The 19,915-nt window shown below is 48.3% G+C and overlaps 1 protein-coding gene across 6 annotated transcripts; it reads left to right on the top strand.

Annotated features, from left to right (window-relative positions):
• The first annotated feature begins 1,487 nt into the window (after positions 1-1,487).
• On the top strand, positions 1,488-16,465 carry NGB (neuroglobin). 6 transcript variants are annotated; one of them, XM_050952316.1, is made up of 7 exons: positions 1,488-1,578; positions 2,411-2,505; positions 8,621-8,839; positions 9,706-9,813; positions 11,355-11,466; positions 12,820-12,939; positions 14,405-16,465. In XM_050952316.1, the coding sequence occupies exons 4-7, from the start codon at positions 9,710-9,712 to the stop codon at positions 14,549-14,551; spliced, it is 483 nt and encodes a 160-aa protein (XP_050808273.1). In that variant the 5' UTR covers positions 1,488-1,578; positions 2,411-2,505; positions 8,621-8,839; positions 9,706-9,709; the 3' UTR covers positions 14,552-16,465. The 6 variants fall into 6 exon arrangements, with proteins under 6 accessions (XP_050808273.1, XP_050808278.1, XP_050808275.1 ...); XM_050952318.1 differs by lacking the exon at positions 2,411-2,505 and having other exon boundaries at positions 1,499-1,578; XM_050952321.1 differs by lacking the exons at positions 2,411-2,505; positions 8,621-8,839 and having other exon boundaries at positions 1,497-1,578.
• Positions 16,466-19,915: the final 3,450 nt, after the last annotated feature.

Raw genomic sequence — 19,915 nt, 5'->3', positions numbered from 1 at the left:
GGTGGCTAAACCAGGCAAAGTGAAAAAGTACTCAAACAGTGAAGGGGAAACCCTGTACCTAGAAATAATACTCAAGGTTGAATTCAGAAAACAAATAGCCTAGCACTGAAGCAAAGGGATTGCCATATTGACATAGCATCCATTCCTCTACTGTAGAGCTATCAGTCACATAAGATCTGTTTGATAGGTGGAGCAAAGCCATTCTCCTGAAATGCAATTGAAATACGTTGGGTGATTGAGGGAGATGCCTTGGCAGCAATAAGAAGAAAGGATGAGGATAGAGACTGAACTTGGATTAGAAAAAGGATGATCTATGAGCAGGGCCGGCTCTAGGCCCCAGCACACCAAGTGCGTGCTTGGGGCGGCATGCCGTGGGGGGGGCGCTCTGCTGGTTGCTGGGAGGGTGGCAGGCGGCTCCGGTGGACCTCCTGCAGATGTGTCTGCGGAGGGTCCACTGGTCCCGCAGCTCCGGTGGAGCATCACAGGCACGCCTGCGGGAGGTCCACCGAAGCCGCGGGACCGGCGAGCGGCAGAGCGCCCCCTGCGGCGTGCCGCCGTGCTTGGGGCGGTGAAATGGCTAGAGCCGGCCCTGTCTATGAGCATTTCAAAGAAAGGTTGTATCAGTGCTTCTGAAATGAGTAAAAGATAGAAGAGAAACTACTGAGGAAGCTCCTTTGGGAAGTGCATGGGAAAAGAAAATTCTCCTCAAGCTTTTTTCTGAGTGAGAAATAATTGGGTTGGGCCAACGGGTGATGAAAGAAATTAAGTGCCAAATTGAGCCCTGATGGAAGCAGTGGGAATCCCTGGGAGTTGGGATTGTTTCTGATTCGAGGTAGGGAGGCTTAAAAAGCCATGGTTGTAGTTACTTTCTCAAAGGCCATGCTCTGATAGCAGGGGCAGAGATCATTGATTATGACTGCGCTAGAGCATAGAACTGAGGCATGAGGTGAATAATGATGTTGTTAAGGCTTGTGTATCTGGAGTCTAGAGATAATGCTGAACTGGTCAGACAGCTGCCTTCCCAGTGCCTGAAGAAACTAACAACTTTACACGCAGTCCCCTTTGGATTCTCTGGCTGGGTCATGTGCTGTCATCCTTGGATTGTTCTCAGCTGTTTGTTTATATAAACTTCTCTTCTCATAGGAGCTATGTGAGAAGAATCCCTGGTTATTTAGCAGCAAAAGAGTCTATGGACACTTTTTTATTTTTTGCTCTGATTTTAATCTCCTGCTGTGGCTCAACTCTTCAATGTCATCATCACTGCCCTGTGTCTCCCCACAGGCACGATGGCAGGCAAAGAACACTGCAGCTGTTGCCCTTACCATTCACGTGCAAGATTATTCCCCGCTACGTCTTTGCCTTCTTGTTATGCAACTGGCTTTGTGATTGGCCTTGCCTACTGAGCCGTGCCTGAGGGGGGAGCAGGGATGAGTCGTAGGAACATTTCATAAGCTCTCTTGCCACCTGAGGATGTGGAGAAAAGGGAAGGCAGCTGTCATAGTGCTCAGCTATAACAGAGAGACTGGGAAGCCAGGGGGGAGAAAGGGGGTGAACCTAGCCCAGGAGTCAGGCACTAAGGTGAGCTGAGAGCCTGGAAAAGTGTGATCAGAACTGCATTATTCATGAGGACCTGCAGATGTTGAATTTGAAACGAGAAATAGTCTGGAGGGGGATTGTTTAAATTACTTGAAAATTGCTGCAACAAAGATGAAAACTAAGTGTCACAGCATAATGGGCAAAGTGGAGTCAGATCCAGGCCCTTGACGGGGAGAAAGGATGGTTTGGTGATCTGAGCACAGGACTGGAAATCAGGATTTACTGGAGTTATTCCTAGTTCTTCCATAGTCTTTACTGTGTGACTGAGCAGGTCACTTTTGTGCCTCAGTTTCCCCTTCTGGTAAACATAGATGAATCTTCACGAGGGGTTGTTAGTGTTTATAAAGCAATTTGAGATGCTTGGGTTGAAGGGGCTGAAAAGATGATTATTAGTCTAAAGGAATGGATTACTGTTAGATTGCTTTTGTCTGAAGCACAAAACAGGCCTGCAGAGCACAGTGTCCATCTGCCTGCCTGATGGAGGTCAGTGAGACTGACTAGAAATTCCCCTTGTCTAATTATGGTATAAACTGGTGTCTGTGATGGATCTGTTCTCTGCCAGAACCTCTGCCCTACCCCAGTTGATACATTGCAGAAACCTGAGAGGATTTTACAGCAGGACTGAGCTCTAAGACAATAGAAATGAAGCCAAGGGGTTTGGGTGACATCACAGTAGGCGCAAAGGCCGTGGAAGCCTGTGGAGTGCGCCTGACCTCTTTGATGGTTCCCTTGGTGGTTTGGCGTGCTTGAAGGCTCTCTAAAGATTTGAACAAGCAATATGTTTTTGTTTTTTTGATTATAAACTCCCCTGCAGATCCTCCGTGTGGTGACAGCACCTCCAGTGCTGTGGTAGCAAGGAACTCCTCTGATAGTAGAATAGCTGCAAAGGAGAGGCTGCTTTGTATGCAGGTGAGACCAGTGCCATGTGAAACTCCTCCTGAGACCTCACTGCTGGCAATTGCATGAGCATGTGTCATCTACGAGTTTCAAATGTTCTCTACCCTTGAGCTCTCCCCATCTCCCACCTCCAACCCCCCTGAAAATTCATATCTTTCTGAGCTGGGGGCTTGGTAGAAATAAGCAGTTGCCAAAGAAAAAGTGTTTGCTTTGGAATTAAAACTGGAAGTAGTAGTGCTGGTTAAAGGTGCCAAAGTAACAGTGCTGGAGGCTGGTGTTTCTGCTATAGCATGAGCAGTGGCAGGGCACTGGAACAATTTCTATAGTAGGGGTGCTGAGAGCCATTGAACCAAACTGTAAATCCTGTATATGATGGAAAACCACTTCAACTCAGGGGGTATGGCAGCACTGTTAGTTCCAGCTCCTCTGTGGCAAGGGAAACTGCCCCTTTGAGCCTCTGTCCTGGCCTGGAGGGGCCCCCACTAGGGGAGGGATGGGAGTTAATTCTCTAGACCCCATTCAAGCAGTGGTCTCTGTGCTGAGCCTTCCACCGAGGGGGCTAATTAGTGTCAACTGTCACGGTGGTTTTCCACTAGGACTGTCCTGAGCCCTGCCCTTCATGTCAGTTGGCAAACATGTAAGAGACAGTGCTGATTGAGCTCCGTGGCTTGTTCAGAGATATCAGTAACTTGGCTGTTTTTAATTTTGTTTTGTCTGTGCACATGGAACTTGAAGTGGCCTCCTAGGTCATCAAGTCCAGACCTCTGCGTTTGCAGGCAAACTTTCTCACGATCCTGCTCGCAAATTTATCAAGCCCCATCTAAAAACTACTCTGTTTGCCCCCACGACTCTGATTGGGAGGTTATTCCAGAACCTCACTCCTCTGATAGTTCGAAATCTCCTTCTAATTTCCAGCCTCAATTTATTTGTGGGCAAGCTATGCCCATAAAACTGCTCTGTGTGACTAAGGGGAGATTATGGGCAAGTCACCTGGCTTCCTGTTACAATCAGGGCCTTGTTGCTATTGCTTAGGATGCTTCTTCCACAAAGAGCATCTGATGAATCTGTATTTGTTTATCAGCCCAGGAAGGAAATGGCCACATCTTCAGAAAGGAGCCTCCCTGAAATGACCCCTTCCTATGGTTCTGGGGATTGTGCCCCAGATCTTAAAGAAGCTTCAGCAAAGCTATCAGCAGTGTTCCCGTGTCTCTCCTGTCTTTCTCCTACAACATCTCCAAATTCCAGCCCCCTTTCATTCTCCTTGCTCCAGATCATATCGAGGACCTGATCATCTCTTGCATTGACACTTGTAACCTCCTTTTCTCTTGCTTCTCTTTCTCTCTCTCCTCCCCCACCCACCTTTCAGTCTATCCAAAATAGCGCTGAGAAAATAATCTACTTAGTTAGAGGCTCTAATTTACCTCTTCCCCATTTCAAATTCCTCCACTGGCTTCATTTCTCCTTCTACAGCAACATCAACTTCTTGCTCTCTACAAGATTCTCCCAACATAGCTCTTGCTTACAATTCTGTTATCTTTTGTTAGCAGGGGTCAGATGGAGGTGGGGGAAAAGAGATGATACTTTCCCAACCTTTGCTGACAATGCAAGCTCTATATACTCATGACATCAAAATGAAATGTCATTCATAGTACATTGTGCAGATTTTCATAATATAGGGAGCCCTGCTTCTTTCCTGTGTGCTTTGATCAACCAGGGAATAGTTAAGACTGTTAACATATACCTAGTTGTCATTAGGCTTCAGTGTTAACATCAATTGCAATAACATAGCATATCATGCCTCTCTCAGATCTGTTGCTTCAGGCTCCCTTCAGATTTGGGCAGTGATTACTGCATTGGTTTACATTCATTTCACATTTTGAAGGTTTCCTTGGCAATCATAAGGGCTGGAGAATTTAATTCTTTTTAAAAAATGAGAGCTCATTCTGCCCCACAACATAGCAGCCCTCAGGGGAAAGTACTCAGTATTGTCCACCACAAGTGTTATTCCTGGCAGAGTTCTGTACCACTGCGCATACACAGAATGTGTGTCCCCTGCAGCTATCTTTGCTTCCTTTCAGAAAAATGGCTTTCTGACAGCAAAGCAAAGCATAGCCACAGGAGCAGTCATGCGACCCTTCCCAGCAGTATGTTTTGGGTGCCCAGGGCAGCCGGTAGAGAGGTAAATCACTGTGGGGCAGGGAGTGGGACTAGGGAAGACCCAGCTGGTGGCTCCTACCCTGTGCTGGGTTCAGCTGCTAGTCCCAGCTGGGCTGGGGAAGATAGGACTTCCTTTTCCTCTGCATGGCATCTGGGGGTCGAACAGACTCACCCTCAGATTTCTCCCCAGGCTGCAGGAAGCTCTGCAAACTCCTCACCCATTGCTCCTCAGCTGTAGTGGGAGTGATCACTTTATGGGGAGTTGCTCCCCCATCCACCCAACCCCCATGCATCCATACCTCCTCATACCTAGACCCTCCTGCCAAGCTTCACCCCCTACACACACATCCAGAACCACCCCGCCGAGCCCCACTTCCCCTGCACCTGGACCACCCCAACGAGCCACCCAGATCCCCATTCCGCTGAGTCCCAACCTGCACCCAGATTGCCCCACACAGAACCCTTTCAACCCACACCTGGATGCCCCCACACTAAGCCCCTCCACATTTGGATCCTGCTGAGCTGAGCCTGCCTGCCCACACATGGCACATCTGGCATGGAGGGACAAGGCCCTGGGGTGTTTCTGAGGCAGGCTTGGTCCTTGCACTGTGTCAGAGTTGGGTGCAGCCTCACTGCTGAGTCCATGTCATAGGGAGAGAGCTGCAGAATGATCTCCTACCTCTGTGCAGCCAGTGACCTGTGCTCCCCAATGCTATGCTAGAACCTCCACATTTATTTAACAAATAAAATTTGCCCTCAGAATTTTTATACTTTGGGTGCAGAATTCCCTCAGGAGTAAAGTGTTCAGAGATCCTGAGTCAGGCCCCCAAAGTCCATAAGATTGACTTTAACCCTCCCTCCCCCAGCTCCTTCATGATTTTAAGTTTGGTTCTTTTTATTCACCTTCTGAACATTTACAGTGCACTTGGGTCACATTATCAGGCTTTTCTTTGCCACCATGAGGGTTAGATATTTACTCCTCCTCCCACTCCCTCCCAGATGAGAGCTGGGATTCTCACATTCACTTGCCTACAGTGGGACTTTTGAGAAAATGCCAAATATTACAAGAGTTGTGATAACAGCAGTAAGAAGTTGGCAACATAAAATACTGGCTCATCAAGCGCCCATGAACCGGCTCCGACTGAGGCATGCTTGTTGCTCTGCCCTACCCTCACACCCACTACTATCATCAGAGTGCCTGCAAAGTGCATCTTTATGTCAGCAACCTCAGCCCTGCCCCAGTGCATCTTGCATCCTCCTCTCTCTACAACACTTGTATCAAACTTCCCATTTTTGGTTAACACCAAGTGGTGTTTGTATCAATGTAAAAGACCCTCTGCACCAACCAGTGCTGCTGCTTCCTTCAGCTCCCCGAAGTGCATTGTTTGCTTTAATTAGCTTGTCGGATTAGATTGTCAGGTCCTTGCCCGGGCAAGACTAAGGTTCCCCCTGGCCCATGCAGAGCTGTGCACGTTGATGGCACGGAATCTGTTTTACCATCACAAATCTCAGTGGCTAAAGATCTGGGAGTCCAACTGGGACCCTTAAATCTTAGCAGCTAGGCCAGGGGTCTCAAACTTAAATGACCGCGAGGGCCACATGAGGACTAGTATATTGGCCCAAGGACCGCATTACTGACACCACCCCTCTGCCACCGTCGACAGTGGTCCCACTTACCCCTTACATGAAGCCCTGCCCCTGCCCCACCCCTTCCCTGCCCCCATTCCTGAAATCTCCACCCCAACTCTGTCCCCTCCCTGCCCCCAGGGGGTGCAGGAAGCATGTGGGGTGTGGCAGGGACTCAGGGCAGTGAGTTGGGGTGTGGGATGCAGGAGGGATGAAGGGTGCAGCAGGGGATCGGGGTGCAGGAGGGGTGTGATGGGCTCAGGGCAGGGGGTTGGGGTGCAGGGTGCAGCTCAGGGAAGGGGGTCAGGGTGAAGGGTGCAGCAGGGAGCTTAGGGCGGTGGGCTGAGGTGCAGGAGGGGTGTGGCAGGGGGTTGGGGTGCAGGGTGCGGCAAGGGGCTCAGGGCAGGAGGTTCGACTGCAGGAGGAGTTTGCGGGGCGGGCTCTGGCCAGGCATGCACCGGGGGCAGGGCAGGCTCCCTGCCTACCCGCCCTGCCCCCAGGCTGCTCCGGGAAGTGGCTGGAACATGCAGGAGCAGGGGCACAGGAGTGTGCCTGCCGCTGTTGCTTCAGGCACCGCCCCCAGCATCTCCCATTGGCTGGGATTGGGGAACCGCAGCCAATGGGAGATGCTGGGGGCGGTGCCTGAAGCAACATCAACACCCCCCCCCCGTCTCTTGTACCCCACGTCCCATCCGCCTCCCGGAGCAGCGCAGGGGTAGTGCAGGCAGGGCGGGCATTGTTGAGCTCTCCGAATGTGCTCAGGTTTATGAAACATAAAGATAATCGTGACACCCGCAGAAGATCTTACAACCTTAGGGCCAAATTCTAACTCCACTGAAGTCAAAGGTGTTACAGCAGCAGAGAACTGGTGTCATAAACAGATAGCTAAGGGTTAACGTCTCTTTCACCTGGAAATAAGTATCTGAAGCACCTGACCAGAGGACCTATCAGGAAACAGGATTTTTTTCAACTCTGGGTGGAGGGAAGTTTGTGTGTGAGTCCTTTGTTCTTGGTCTTCTGCCTGCACTCTCTCGGCTATGAGGGGATTTCTATTTCCTGCTTTCTAATCTTCTGTTTCCCAGTTGTAAGTACCAAAGATCAGATAGGGATTTATATGTTCTTTTGTATTTACATGTCTATAGTTGCTGGAGGGCTTTGAATTGTATTCTTTTTGAATGAGGCTGTTTATTCAATATTCTTTTAAGCAAATGACCCTGTATTTGTCACCTTAATACAGAGAGACCATTTTTATGTATTTTTCTTTCTTTTATATAAAGCTTTCTTTTTAAGACCTGTTGGAGTTTTTCTTTGGTGGGGAACTCCAGGGAATTGAGTCTGCAGCTCACCAGGGAATTGGTGGAAGGAAGAAGTCAGGGGGAAATCTGTGTGTGTTAGATTTACTAGCCTGACTTTGCATTCCCTCTGGGTGAAGAGGGAAGTGCTTGTGTTTCCATGACTGGAAATAGAGAGGTTGGACTCCCTCTGTTTAGATTCACGGAGTTTGCTTCTGTGTATCTCTCCAGGAACACCTGGAGGGGGGAAGGGAAAAGGTTTATTTCCCTTTGTTGTGAGACTCCAGGGATTTGGGTCTTGGGGTCCCAGGGAAGGTTTTTGGGGGGACCAGAGTGCCCCAAAACACTCTAATTTTTTGGGTGGTGGCAGCTTTACCAGGTCCAAGCTGGTAACTAAGCTTGGAGGTTTTCATGCTAACCCCCATATTTTGGCCGCTAAGGTCCAAATCTGGGACTAGGTTATGATAACTGGCCCTTCAGAAGAGATAGTGAGAAGACAAGAGTGGTGGGATGGAAGTGAGGATGCAATATTGTGCTGTTTAACATATCCCCCTTCTAGGAACAAACGTTAATGCTCTTGAGGAATGATGTATCATCATTGGCTATGAACACTTACAGCCCATACTGAAGGTTCCTGGCCTTCAGAATGTCGTCTTCTCAAGATAAATCTCATTAATAACTGTGTGTTTGTAATTTCAGGGCAGACTGCAATGATTTTCAATGAGACACATGCTCCTATGTCACTCAGGCACTTTTGAAAACCCAACCTGAAATTATTATTCTGCTATCTATCTACTGTGTCTTTCTGTTGAGGGGCTCTTTAACCCAGGTCTGCCAGATTGTTTCCTTTCTCTGCACTTGCCTCACTGCCGTCTGAGACACTAGGCCATTTTAAGAGAAGAGCTTTTACTTAGAGTATACTTTGAAGGCATCTGACACAGCTGAAAAGTCTATGGTCCATTATTAAATGCTTTGCCCTGTATAACTGGCTTTCTTTCCATTAAATTAAACATGTGATTATGTTCCCTTTCTACATTTCAAATCTCGAGAAGCACCTACTAATGGATATATCAGGAGCCTGAGAGGGTTCTGGATGTCAATGAAAGTGACAGGAAGCAAGGGGCTACTGTAACCTTAAAAGCGTCTCTGAAACTAGCAGAAAGAAAGGGGATATTCAGAGGCAGCAACATCTAATGGTTAGAACAGAGCTGGGTGTTGCAAGAGCTGGATTCCAGTCTTGGAGCTGTCATTGATTTGCTATGTGACCTTGGGTAAGTTTCTTCCCTTCTGTGTCTCTTACTTCATCTGGTTAATAGAGCTGATTGGAAAATTTCAACCAAAATGGGTTAAATCATCTCTTATGTACTGAGGCTGAAAGTCTATGGTTGTTCTTTGTGTGTGGGGAAAATACAACAAAGTGCACAATATTTATTTATTTGTGTAGCTTTAAAAAGATTGATGGAAGAGAGGGAAAGAAAGGTGACACTGTCTCTTTAAGAGCATCGGTGAAAGTGTTGGTACTGGGAGCTGCTCTGCGAGACAGCCAGCTGGGAAAGTGCTGCTGATAAAAGGGAAAGGAGCTAGCTTCAGCTCCAGATCCTTGTGCCTGATAGTGTGTGACAGGCGCAGAGACAGGGACTGAGTCAGGAGCACAGTTATCACCCAGCACAAAGACTGGGAGAGGGAGACACAGAGAAACGTGTGGTAACCAAACAGCAGGGGGAAATTAGAAAGCAACGAGTCCTTCATTCTCGTAGACCCCAGGGAACAATATGGATCTTCCCCAAGGCACTCAGGTTTCATCTAATTGCTCAGAGAGAGGCTCTTTCTAAACCCACCTGTGCTGCTTCCAGGTTGCAAGTGACAGGGCAGATAGGAGAAGAGTTCTTGCTCTATTTGTAAATCCCAGAGATGTGATCACAAAGTCTTGTGCACTCTGCAGGGAAGAGCATCCTTGGCCCTTAGGGAGTGAATGGTGTGTGTGCATCTCTGCTCGAGGCACTGGTAGCCTTAGATACTTGGATTACTAGGAGATCAGTGCCACCTGTAACTCAGAGGGCAGAGTAAGTAGTGCAGTTACTTTCAGAAGAAGCGTAAGGTTTGCCTGGCTCTGTTCTTAACCTCCCTCTTTCTACAGTAAAATGGAGAGTGGAAGATTATCCAGCACAGAACAGGCGCTGATCCGGGAGAGCTGGCAGAAAGTGAGTAGCAACCTCCTGCAGCATGGCATCGTCTTGTTTACCAGGTAAGTAACAGGCTGTTCTAGCAACAGGAGGCATCTATAGCAGGGTAACTCATCCAGATATGGAGTAAGCACCTGGGGCACTCGCTAGCCTGTTTCTTACCCATCTCTCTCCCTGACCACCATCCCTGAATTAAACAGTGGGAGCTTTCCAATCCCTGATCAGAAACACTTTCTTCTCCTTGGGAATGATTTATTTTTTCTGGCTTCATCTCATTGCTCCTTCTGTCCATTTGTTGTGATTTGCACCCTGGAGAGAACAGGATTATGAAGAAGCTTGTTTGCATTTAAATCTAGAAGTTTGTTAAAAGGAGAACAGGGAGAGTGTATGGGGTAGAAGACTGTGTATTTTTTGTGCCTTTGCAATGATAATCCTCATTTGTTAGCAGAAAAGATATTTCTGTTGTAAAGAGCTGCTCGCTCCCAGTGTATATGCTCAACTCTGTGGAGTGTATCTAAGTGGCTTCCTAATTGTTTGTGACACTGCAGTCTTCAGACACAGATAGAGACCTGGCCACTGGGGAGAGGATCAACTAATTCCAGGTTCAATCCCAGCACAGAGGAAAAGGTGCTGGGAGAGAACAGCTGAAAATCCAATTCGCTGCCTCTTCCAAGCAAATGAGCCCCTAAATTAGCGGCTAGAGGAATGGAGGGAGATAAAAAAAATACCTGAAAATTCCTTTAAAATCGTGGATCTAAGTTTGTGACGAGCTCCCAGCTTCTTCACAGCCTGTGCAGAATGGAGTGTTGCATCTGGGAAAAAAACAGGGCCCAGCAGAACAGAAGAGAGAAGCTATCTAAGGGGATGTTTAAAAGTTTTGTGAAAGGGGGGTGGATGTTGCAGCTGAATGTAAAGATGAGGTTGATCGTAGGAGATTAGGGAGAAAGCAAATTGGCCATTGTGTGTATGTCTGTGTGAATTGCCATACAACAGAGTCCCAGGAATGGCATTAATCCATTGCATCTTCCTGACCTCTTGCACATTTCACCAGTGTGTGTTTTTCAGCTTAGAGTCCCTGTATAAGTTGGTGGAAGGAGCCTAAATAGTAAGCCAGTGATGGTCTGTGAGCTAGGGGTTTATATGACCCTGCTCACTAGGGTATCTGGCTGCAGCATTCTGGGCCTTCCTGAAGTTGGTCGAGTTGGGATTCAGGAAATTTATAAAATGGGGAATTGCAAGAGTTGAGATGGCAAACAGGCACAAATAAGTATTTCAGCCAAGACAGGGTCAGGCTAAGGATGAATTCCAGCAATGGCTTGGAGCTAATGCTAGGGAGCCATAAACCTACCAGTTAGGAATGGGAATTTGGACTAGAGTAACAGGCTTTTTTGTAGCCAGAGATGATCTGAACTGTCCCAAATTATTAATCTTCCTTTCAGAACTCTATGCTTTTCACATGATTGATGGTGAAGTCAGGTCACCCTTTGGGTGGTGCTGGTGGAGGCTGATGTATGGATTGGTAGGGAGGGGTCATCGTCTTGGTGAAGGTGGAGTCACTTTATGAGGAGTGTGAAAAGTCTCAGCGTTTCTCTTTCTGTTGCAGGTTGTTTGATCTGGACCCTGACCTGTTGCCCCTTTTCCAGTACAATTGCAAACAGTTCTCCAGCCCTCAGGAGTGCCTCTCATCACCTGAGTTCCTGGATCACATTAGGAAGGTAAGGGATGAAGAGGTCGATGCGGTCAGTGATGCACAGTATAGAGCAAATTCCCTGAACGGGAGAAGTCCTGAGTAGCAAACTCTGCATTGGGGGGCTAGGTCTCTCTTACGTCCATTTGCCATGAAATGTCAGGCAACTCACTCCCTGAAATACAGACATTAGTGAAGTTCTGCCAGAGGCAAATCCCCATGTGTACAGCAATGAGGGCTGGGTGCCATGTGTCCTTACTCTCTCACTGCAGTTATTGATTCAATGAAAATCAAAGGACTGGGTTCTTATTCTGAAATGTGCATGAGAATTTTGTGCTGCTTAGATGATGGACTGACCACAGTGGAGACTGAAGGTTCTCTAGTTACCTACACACAGAACAGGGACAGTACAAGCACTTAGATATCACAGTGATGGCATGATACAAAACCGTAGCTAGAGAGAGAGGCCATGGGCAAAGTTCCTGCTGTAACTAAAGAGCAGGCGTCACCAGCAATCTCCTCCTGAAGGTTCTCTTGCTGCAGCAGCAGAGCCTGAGAGCCCACAACCCCTTAAGTTACCTATCATGGGACCCATCATGCAGGACAGTGTTATACACATTCACCTCATCCTCAGACATGGAGGATAGAGATGGGGAAATAAAATATCTATATATCATCTTGGAGGATCCTGGTGTGTTTAATGCAGCATAGCAGAATCCCTTCATTCAGCGCTGAAATACAGTCACCTCAGGGGTGGAACGCTGCAGCTATTTAGTGACACACGACAGTGCTACACGATGGTTTGTGACAGGAAATGAAGAAAAATTCCATATTCTACTGAAACTGAAAGTTAAAATTAGGGAGGCAGAATGTAATTATCCAGGCTGGAATTTGACCAACGCTTGCCAAAAGGGTCTTGGGAGCTATAATGGTCACTTGTGATCACATCCTCAGCTTCAGGTCTCATCCAACAAGCTACATTTCCAGCATCACAGTGTCACAGAGAGAAGAGGGCCCCCTATTGAATCACCAACACCACTTGCCATACCACCTGCTGGCCTGCTTAGCTTGTGAGATCTGGTAGGATAACAGCCTCATAAGGTGAAATGATGTGGCCCTTGAGTTTGCCTTTGCCAGAAGGAGGAGATGATGTACACAGGTGGGGACGGCTGTGGAAAACACTGTTTTTCAATAGAATACAGGTTTCCATCAGGATCTGTGAAGTTCTGACCAAGCTCTTTAGTATAATGGAGCAGAACAGGCCTTATCTGTACAACAGGCTAAGAATGGCTCCATGGCTGATGATGAGAAGGCTGTTTGGAAATTTTGTTCCCAGCAGATGTTCTCTGCTAATTCTGTCCTCTCTGGATTTTTCCTGCAGGTGATGCTGGTGATAGATGCTGCTGTGACCCACCTGGAGAACTTGTCCTCTCTGGAAGAATATCTCACCAACTTGGGCAAAAAACACCAGGCAGTTGGTGTGAAGGTGGATTCTTTCTCGGTGAGGCATCTTCTCTCTTCATGCTACTTCTGCCACAGCATTCTCCCAGCTTCACCAAAGGTGCCATCCTGATCCACCATGAATGGTAGTGCATGATTTCCTCATTGTGCCATGAAGCTGGGTTCTAGGACTTCTGCACATATGTTGCTGGGTTATTTAACTCTGTTGCTGGGCAAGAAAACCGGCAGCCCAACCCAGTCCCAGAATCTGAAGCACCTACAAGGTGACCGTTGGCGTGCTAAGGGGGAGCAATCCCACATGCCTACTCTTTAGGAGAATTTGCGCTAGCTTGAGTTGTATTCCCCACTCTGCCCCGCATCGTAAGCTCGATGGGCAGATCGTTAGGGTGCCATTTGCAAGAGAATACAGCTACATCTCAGGCTGCATTTGCCTGGCACAGGGTTACTGAACCTCAGCCCAGGACATTGCCAGATATGTGATCAGTTGTCCCAGCTCTCACCTTCCCTTCCTCTCCGAGGTAGTGAGGCTACCCCAGCCCTCATTTCAGACCCCAGCTTCCCCACATCCTACCAATGAGCAGGAGCAGAAACACTAGATAAATGACTTGCGATTATGGAAAGCATCAGGCATGTTAACTTGAAGATACATTGGCTTCGTTCCTTTACCTCTCCAAGTGTGTTGTCTTGTGCCACTAGCCATAGCCCATGGCAGACTGAGCTAGAATTCCCATTACTTGGTGGATAATTATCTCTCTCTGGGGTTTGTTTCTAGCAGCCTGGATGAGGGAGGTTTGTTCCATATCAGATCAGCTATTTATACGGTGTCACCTGGACTGCCATGTCAGTAAAGAGGGTTGGGTTTGGGATGGTGTGCCATGTAGTGGAGACTTCCCAGGGGAGGATGGGCTCTGACTATCCAGTTTAGTCTGATACACTGTGATCTCTACCTACTGCTGTAAATAGCTTCTGAATATGCCTCAGTTTTGCCTACCTACTTTCAGATGTCATCACCAGCCTCCCCTGGTGCTAACCTAGGGGAGAGTGCAGACTTCCTGCAGCTGGGAGCTAAAGTAGATTAATAATCTTGCCTAGAGTTTCACCCCCACTCCTTTCTGCCGAAAAGCTTCATTCAGCACTGGATTGTGCTCCCTTCAGAAAGGGAGCGATGAGGGAGATCAATTGAGAGCGTGAGGGGAGTGGGTACAAAGCAGTGTGGAGCAAGGGAAGTCGGTGGGGAGTGAATCAGCCCACAAGAAGAGGTGGGCGGGCAGCTTGGAGACATTCTGGAAAATTGTAGGAGGATTAGAGAGATGGGGAGGAAGCAGGAGTGGGGACAGGGCACCTGGTGGGTAGGAGCTAGAGAAGCTGTGTTGTCCTGTTCTGGGCAGTGCAACAGGGAAGGCTCACAAAGGAGATGAAGAATAAATTCAGCAGGAGAAAAACTGACATCATGGCTGTCCTGAGGCATCTGACCTCTGATCCTGGTGCCTCTGTTTGGTTTGCAGGCAGTGGGAGAGTCCTTGCTGTTCATGCTGGAGAAATGCCTCGGTACTGCCTTCAGCCCGGACATACGAGAGGCTTGGACCAGGCTGTATGGTGCCGTGGTGAAAGCCATGAGCTGTGGCTGGGATGCACGTAAAGAGGGGGAATAGACCTAGCAAGTTTAGGCTCTGGCTTTCCTGTTCTGAACCCAGCAGCAGCTCCAAGGAGAGCGTTGACTCTCTCTTCCAACCACGCCCATTCCAGGGCCATCTCGGTAGCCCTCTCTGTCTTGCTTTGATATTACCCACATCTCTGCCTCTGACGATGGTCAGTGTGATCCCCCCTTAATTACAATGAGCCCTTGCATCCACTTCCAGGGGGCAGGGTAGAGCTGGGCTCAGCACGCAGAGATGGAATGAGCTTGTCACAAACTGAAGCTGCCTTCCCTCAAATTCCAATAAGTTTGTCTCTCCACCTAAATATTCTCCTGGAGTCACTGCAGGTTGGCTAATTCTTGCTCTTTTTTCCCTCTGCATTTGCCCTAGAATAGATCCCAGGCCCATCCTCATGTAAGGTTAACCACAGCTATGTGTATTTCTTAGGGAGAGGCTGAGCTGTGTAGCTTTTTGAACGTGGAACTGGGTTAATCCTGGTGTCAGGCGGCTCTTACCAGGTCTGAGCTGCTAGCTGGCTGGATTTGGAGTGACTTGGCTGGCTGATTTAACCTGAAAGCCAGCTGAAATGCAGCAGCTACCAGTGCTTTTCAAAATGTCTTCCCCCTAAAGTAAATTACATAAAGTACAAATACAGACTTTTTGTATTAGAATTAAAGCGACAGATGCAGCTTTCTCCTGGGAGCAGCTTCCAAAAATCATCCTGATTCTTGGCCAAAGAGAATATAGCTGGAATTCTTCCCATTTACTTATCATTTACATATTTAGAGCTTCCTGGGCCCTTCGGGATAACTCCTAGCCATCACTGAAATGCAGCCACTCCTGGGGTGGAATAAGATGCCTGATTAACAGCATACAACAATGCCGTGCTCCACTTTAGGACAGGAATTAAGTAAGAATCCAATATCCAATTGAAAATACGGGAGGAGTGTTCAGGAGGTAGAATGTGATTACTTTAATTGGAATTTGACCTGAACCCCGGGAATAAGATCCTGACTCCTGTGAGAAGTGTCGCATGGGATTTTAAATGGCCCCACGTGGCTAGGAACTCGGTTTTATGTCTTATCTGAGACATTCCTCCTCCAGAAGTACAGCGCACTGTTTGGGGCGTTGGTACTGCCTGAGGGAAGAGCATATCCTACTGAACGTCCAGCACTGCTTCCTACAGGACCTGGATTTTCCATGCAGATCTCCCATCCGAGCACGGACTAGCTACGACTCACTGTTCTGTTAATGTAACTGCTACCCAGTGCCCTCGTGACCCGCACCTTGTAACAAGAGCTCACGTCTGTCGTTTTGGAGCAGCTCTGTGTCAGTTGGCCAGTTAGAGAATCCTCAGTTGCATATTCTAGGGAGGGTAGTATGGGTGTCCAGGATATGAAATGCACACTGAGTTCACTGCATCTCTGATGGCTGCAGCTTCCTTTTAGCCAAAGGGATCCTTGTCTTCTCTCCTTATAGGTTTTTGGGCTCCACTCTTCTTTCCCTCTTCTGCAGACTCTGACTATAGCACCAGATCTCCCCTCTTACTACTCTCTCTCTATGGAAGCCAAGCTGGGTGGATGTGGTAGCTCTCCTCTAACCTGCAACTCCTGGCTAGTTAGGGCAGGGGAAGTTGGGCCTGGATCCAGGAGAACAGCGCTGGCTGTGCCTGTATATCCCAGGAAGGGGGAGTTAGGTGCTCCCCTGTGGAATTTTGAAAGGTGATCAGTACATATCCAATACCTTCTCTGCGGCTATAAACCTATGAGGTCAAAGACTTGTTTGTGCGTGCTGTGGCTGGGTGGGCAGCTGCATGTGCTGAATAGATGTATGTGGGTATGAACGACCCCTTGTCCAGCTTTCATAGCCCCTTAAGCTCACCTGCTCTCTGCCACGTTTTGTGTAATTCCTAAGAGAAATAAAGCAGCTGTCTGTGTATGCCTCCTAGCCCTGTCTGGACTGTGTTTAATAGGCAGTTGTATAGCAACAATGCTAGTATTAAATCACACCTGCCAGGGACTGATGCAAGGTGACCTACAAAGGATTTTTTTTTAAATGAGTCTCTGCCTTTTTGGCTTATTTATGATTTCAGCATAAAAGACCTGAAAGGTTGAAAAAGAGGAGTGGGAGCGGGAGGGTTTTATTTTATTTCTGTGTGACTCTTGGAGATAGTGCAAATGTCAAGTCTAGCCTTGCCTGGCTTTGCTGGAGGACTGCTCGGTGGCCTCATGTCTATTGGCAACTTTTCCCCATGTCTCTTATTGGAAGGGGCAGGCTGTTGAATCTTTAACAAAAACATCCTTTCTACTAATGGCTCATTAACTGGTGATGTTAAATAGCCCCTAATGGGATCAAAATGTTCTGAGCAGCAGACCAGTAATCTCTTCCCCTCTCAATTGTTCATCTTCTCTCACTTCTGTGATCATGCCATTGCACTAATTCTCCAGTTGCTGTCAGCTGTGTCTGCGCTGGGGAACAGAACCACTGCTAACTGAAGCAGTGGGATAGCCCTGCTGGAAGCACCTACTATGCAAAATATTCATGCTAGCTATGTTGCTTCGGGTTAAGGAATACTGTGGTTTTCCCCATCTCCCTTCTATACTGTCCCTAAGATAAACGCTAAAAAGATTCTTTTTTCCTTTACAAGTCACTTCCTAGGGCTTGCATCATGCCTGACATCTAGGTAGATTCTACAGGTATTATACCCACTTGATTGTGGGGGAAACCGAGGCATGGATGTCTTGAAGCAAACCCAGGCCTGCAGGCTTCTAACCTCGTGCTTTGACCACTCTCTGTGCACTTTGAAGAAAGGCTAAAGGAGTGTTAGGATTGGAGAGTGCATCCTAGACCAGAGAGAGGTCATCTCTGTAGCACACACTAGCAGTCTTGAGGGTGTTTTATGGCTTTCCTGTCGGGTTAACCCTTTCTCACAGCAGCATTTTCCAGCCCATCAGTCACACCCTATTGCGCTATGCCTCCCTTAGCTATGCCATTTTGCATCAGGCTGCATTATGTAATTTTTCAGCCCCAGCTGTGAGAGAGTTTCACACGCAAATGACTGTAATCAGTGGAGTGGTTTCTCTGAGTGACTGAGTGCTCTGAAGTGCAGAATAACAGTGCCCTAAACAATTGTGTTAGTGTTGGATGACCCTTGCTGAGCTGCCTGTTCTGCTTAGAGAGAGAGGGAAGTGAGAGCTATCAGCCAAGAGGTTGTGATTACAAAGACTGTGCAGAGGTCTCTTGCTCCCGCTCTAGGCCTTAACACCTACACTAAATCTTTAATGCTAAACTTTAAGTGGGAGGAGACTAGGGGGAAAGACATTTCTCTGGGGTCTGTCTCTCTCCCTCCAGAAATCATCCATTCTGCGATGAAACACTTAAACAAAATAATTGCTGTTATTTAAGTAGGACCTACAGTTCACGGGGTGGGGGTGGGAGAGGGAGAGGAACGGGACTGGGCTGTGAAATCAGCAGAGGGAGCCAGTGTTAACTAACTTGTAATGAGTGACTCCACAGCAACCCCAAAAGCTGTGTTAATTTCTTATTTCCTCTCCCCACGATCCCTGGGGAGGGATGAGGCAGTCAGGGATTGTTACCAACTTCCATGCTCCCCACTTGTGGTTTGCAAACAGTTCAGCTTGGTGACCTCTCCTTCCTACATCTGTTTTTCTTTTGGCAGGGGAACCCCAAGAGCTTCATTCTCATAATATCCACTACCCCACCTGCCCAAACAATTCCTGATTCTACCTGTCCCCACCTGTCACTCGTGTCCTATCTGCCATCCCTGAAAACCTTCCCCAAAGCCACATCTACTTTCTCATGGGGATGGAGTCACTTGCATTAGATCCTCACACTACCACCAGACTTTCCTTGCCCTATATGCACCTTCTAAAATGACCTTCTGTACCACAGTTACCCCCTTGCCCCCAAACTTCCCCCCCCCCAGGCCAGATCTGTCTGGTGCACCAGACCTCTTTCCCTACACCCACTTCAGGGCTGGCCATGCACTCTACCTGTATCCACAGTTGCCAACTTTCATGTGATAAATAAGCACGCCGACTTCCACAATAAGCCAAAAATCAAGCTAATCCTATTTCAAAACAAGCCAATCCCGAAGAACCCCAACACTCTATTTGACTAGATTCCCCCCAGCGTGCAGTCTGGAACTAGTGGGCCTGCTGTGCACCGCTGACTCTCTTCCCCCCTTGCCCCTGCTTGTCCCCGCTTGCCGGGAGCCAATTTAAAAAAAAGAATCAACAAGCTATAAGCCAAAAACTATCCAACAAGCCAATTAAGCCAAAACTAAGCCCCATGTCTGCATTTTTTCCCATGGGTTTGGCATATCTGCCTGTATCCTAATGGTTGTGAGCGCCACCAGTCTCCCTCCTCCACGAGCTTTGCTCCCAAGAATGCCCATGCAATGGGCAGAGTGGGGCACTAACAACTTCATGGACTAGATGCACAGCCACTGTGTGTAAAGGAACTGGAGTTCCACACCCACCCACACCCACACCCCCACCTGTCCAACCCCCGCTTCCTCCCCTCCCCGGTCTGTATAGCCTGGTTCTCTAGTCAAGGCTGCTCACCAGTCTCCATTGCTGGAGGCTCAGGGTAATTTGTCTCTATCCTGCCTGCTTTTTGTTAAAATCAGGATGACAGGAGAAGCAGGAGCTCTGATTTCCATGGTAACAGTACTGTGAGCCTGCCAGGGCAGATGGCTGCCTGCAGCAGCACACAGCTTACTGGGTAACCCCTTGACGGGCATGAGTGAGTGAGTGTGACTGCCCGGAGCGCAGTGAGGAGTCTCAAGGACAGCGGCGCTGGATGAATATTAGCATGAATAGTGCTGCAGCAGCAGCCAGAGGCCCCTGTGTTCTGTGCCTTGTGCACCCTCAGTGCTTTGGGGCACAGAAGGACTCTTACTAGATAAGATGGGGTGGAAAGGCGAGAAGCAAGAAAACCCTTTGCCTGCCACATTCAATACTCTGCTCCAAGCTGTCTCTGAATGGGAGAGCCATTAAAGGGGAAAGGCTGCCTGGCCAGGAGAGCCTGAGGGGAGATAAGTGTATTAAAGGCTATTTTGGCTCCTCTACGTGTTTGGGGAGGGGGGATTAATTTTCACTCCTCTACTGTCATTTCAAAAGCAGTAGTCCAGGGGCCTGTACACCTAACATCAGGCCCCTGGTGTGACACTCATGCAGCCCCCTCATCTCCTGCAGCCCTGTGGAAAAACTGCCCTCCCAGCGGGGATGCTGTGGTGCCTGCTCTGCCAGCTGTTGCTGCTCCCCTCTGCTCGATCGCAGGCAGGCAGATGAGCAGCTGGTGAGTGGAGGAGGTGGCTCTGGCGGAGAAGGAGGCGCAGGCTGAGAAGCAACATAG

This window comes from Gopherus flavomarginatus, chromosome 5, assembly GCF_025201925.1.
Source record: "Gopherus flavomarginatus isolate rGopFla2 chromosome 5, rGopFla2.mat.asm, whole genome shotgun sequence".
In the NCBI taxonomy this organism is placed as follows: Eukaryota; Metazoa; Chordata; order Testudines; family Testudinidae; genus Gopherus; species Gopherus flavomarginatus.
This window is presented reverse-complemented; position numbering and strand designations above follow the sequence as displayed.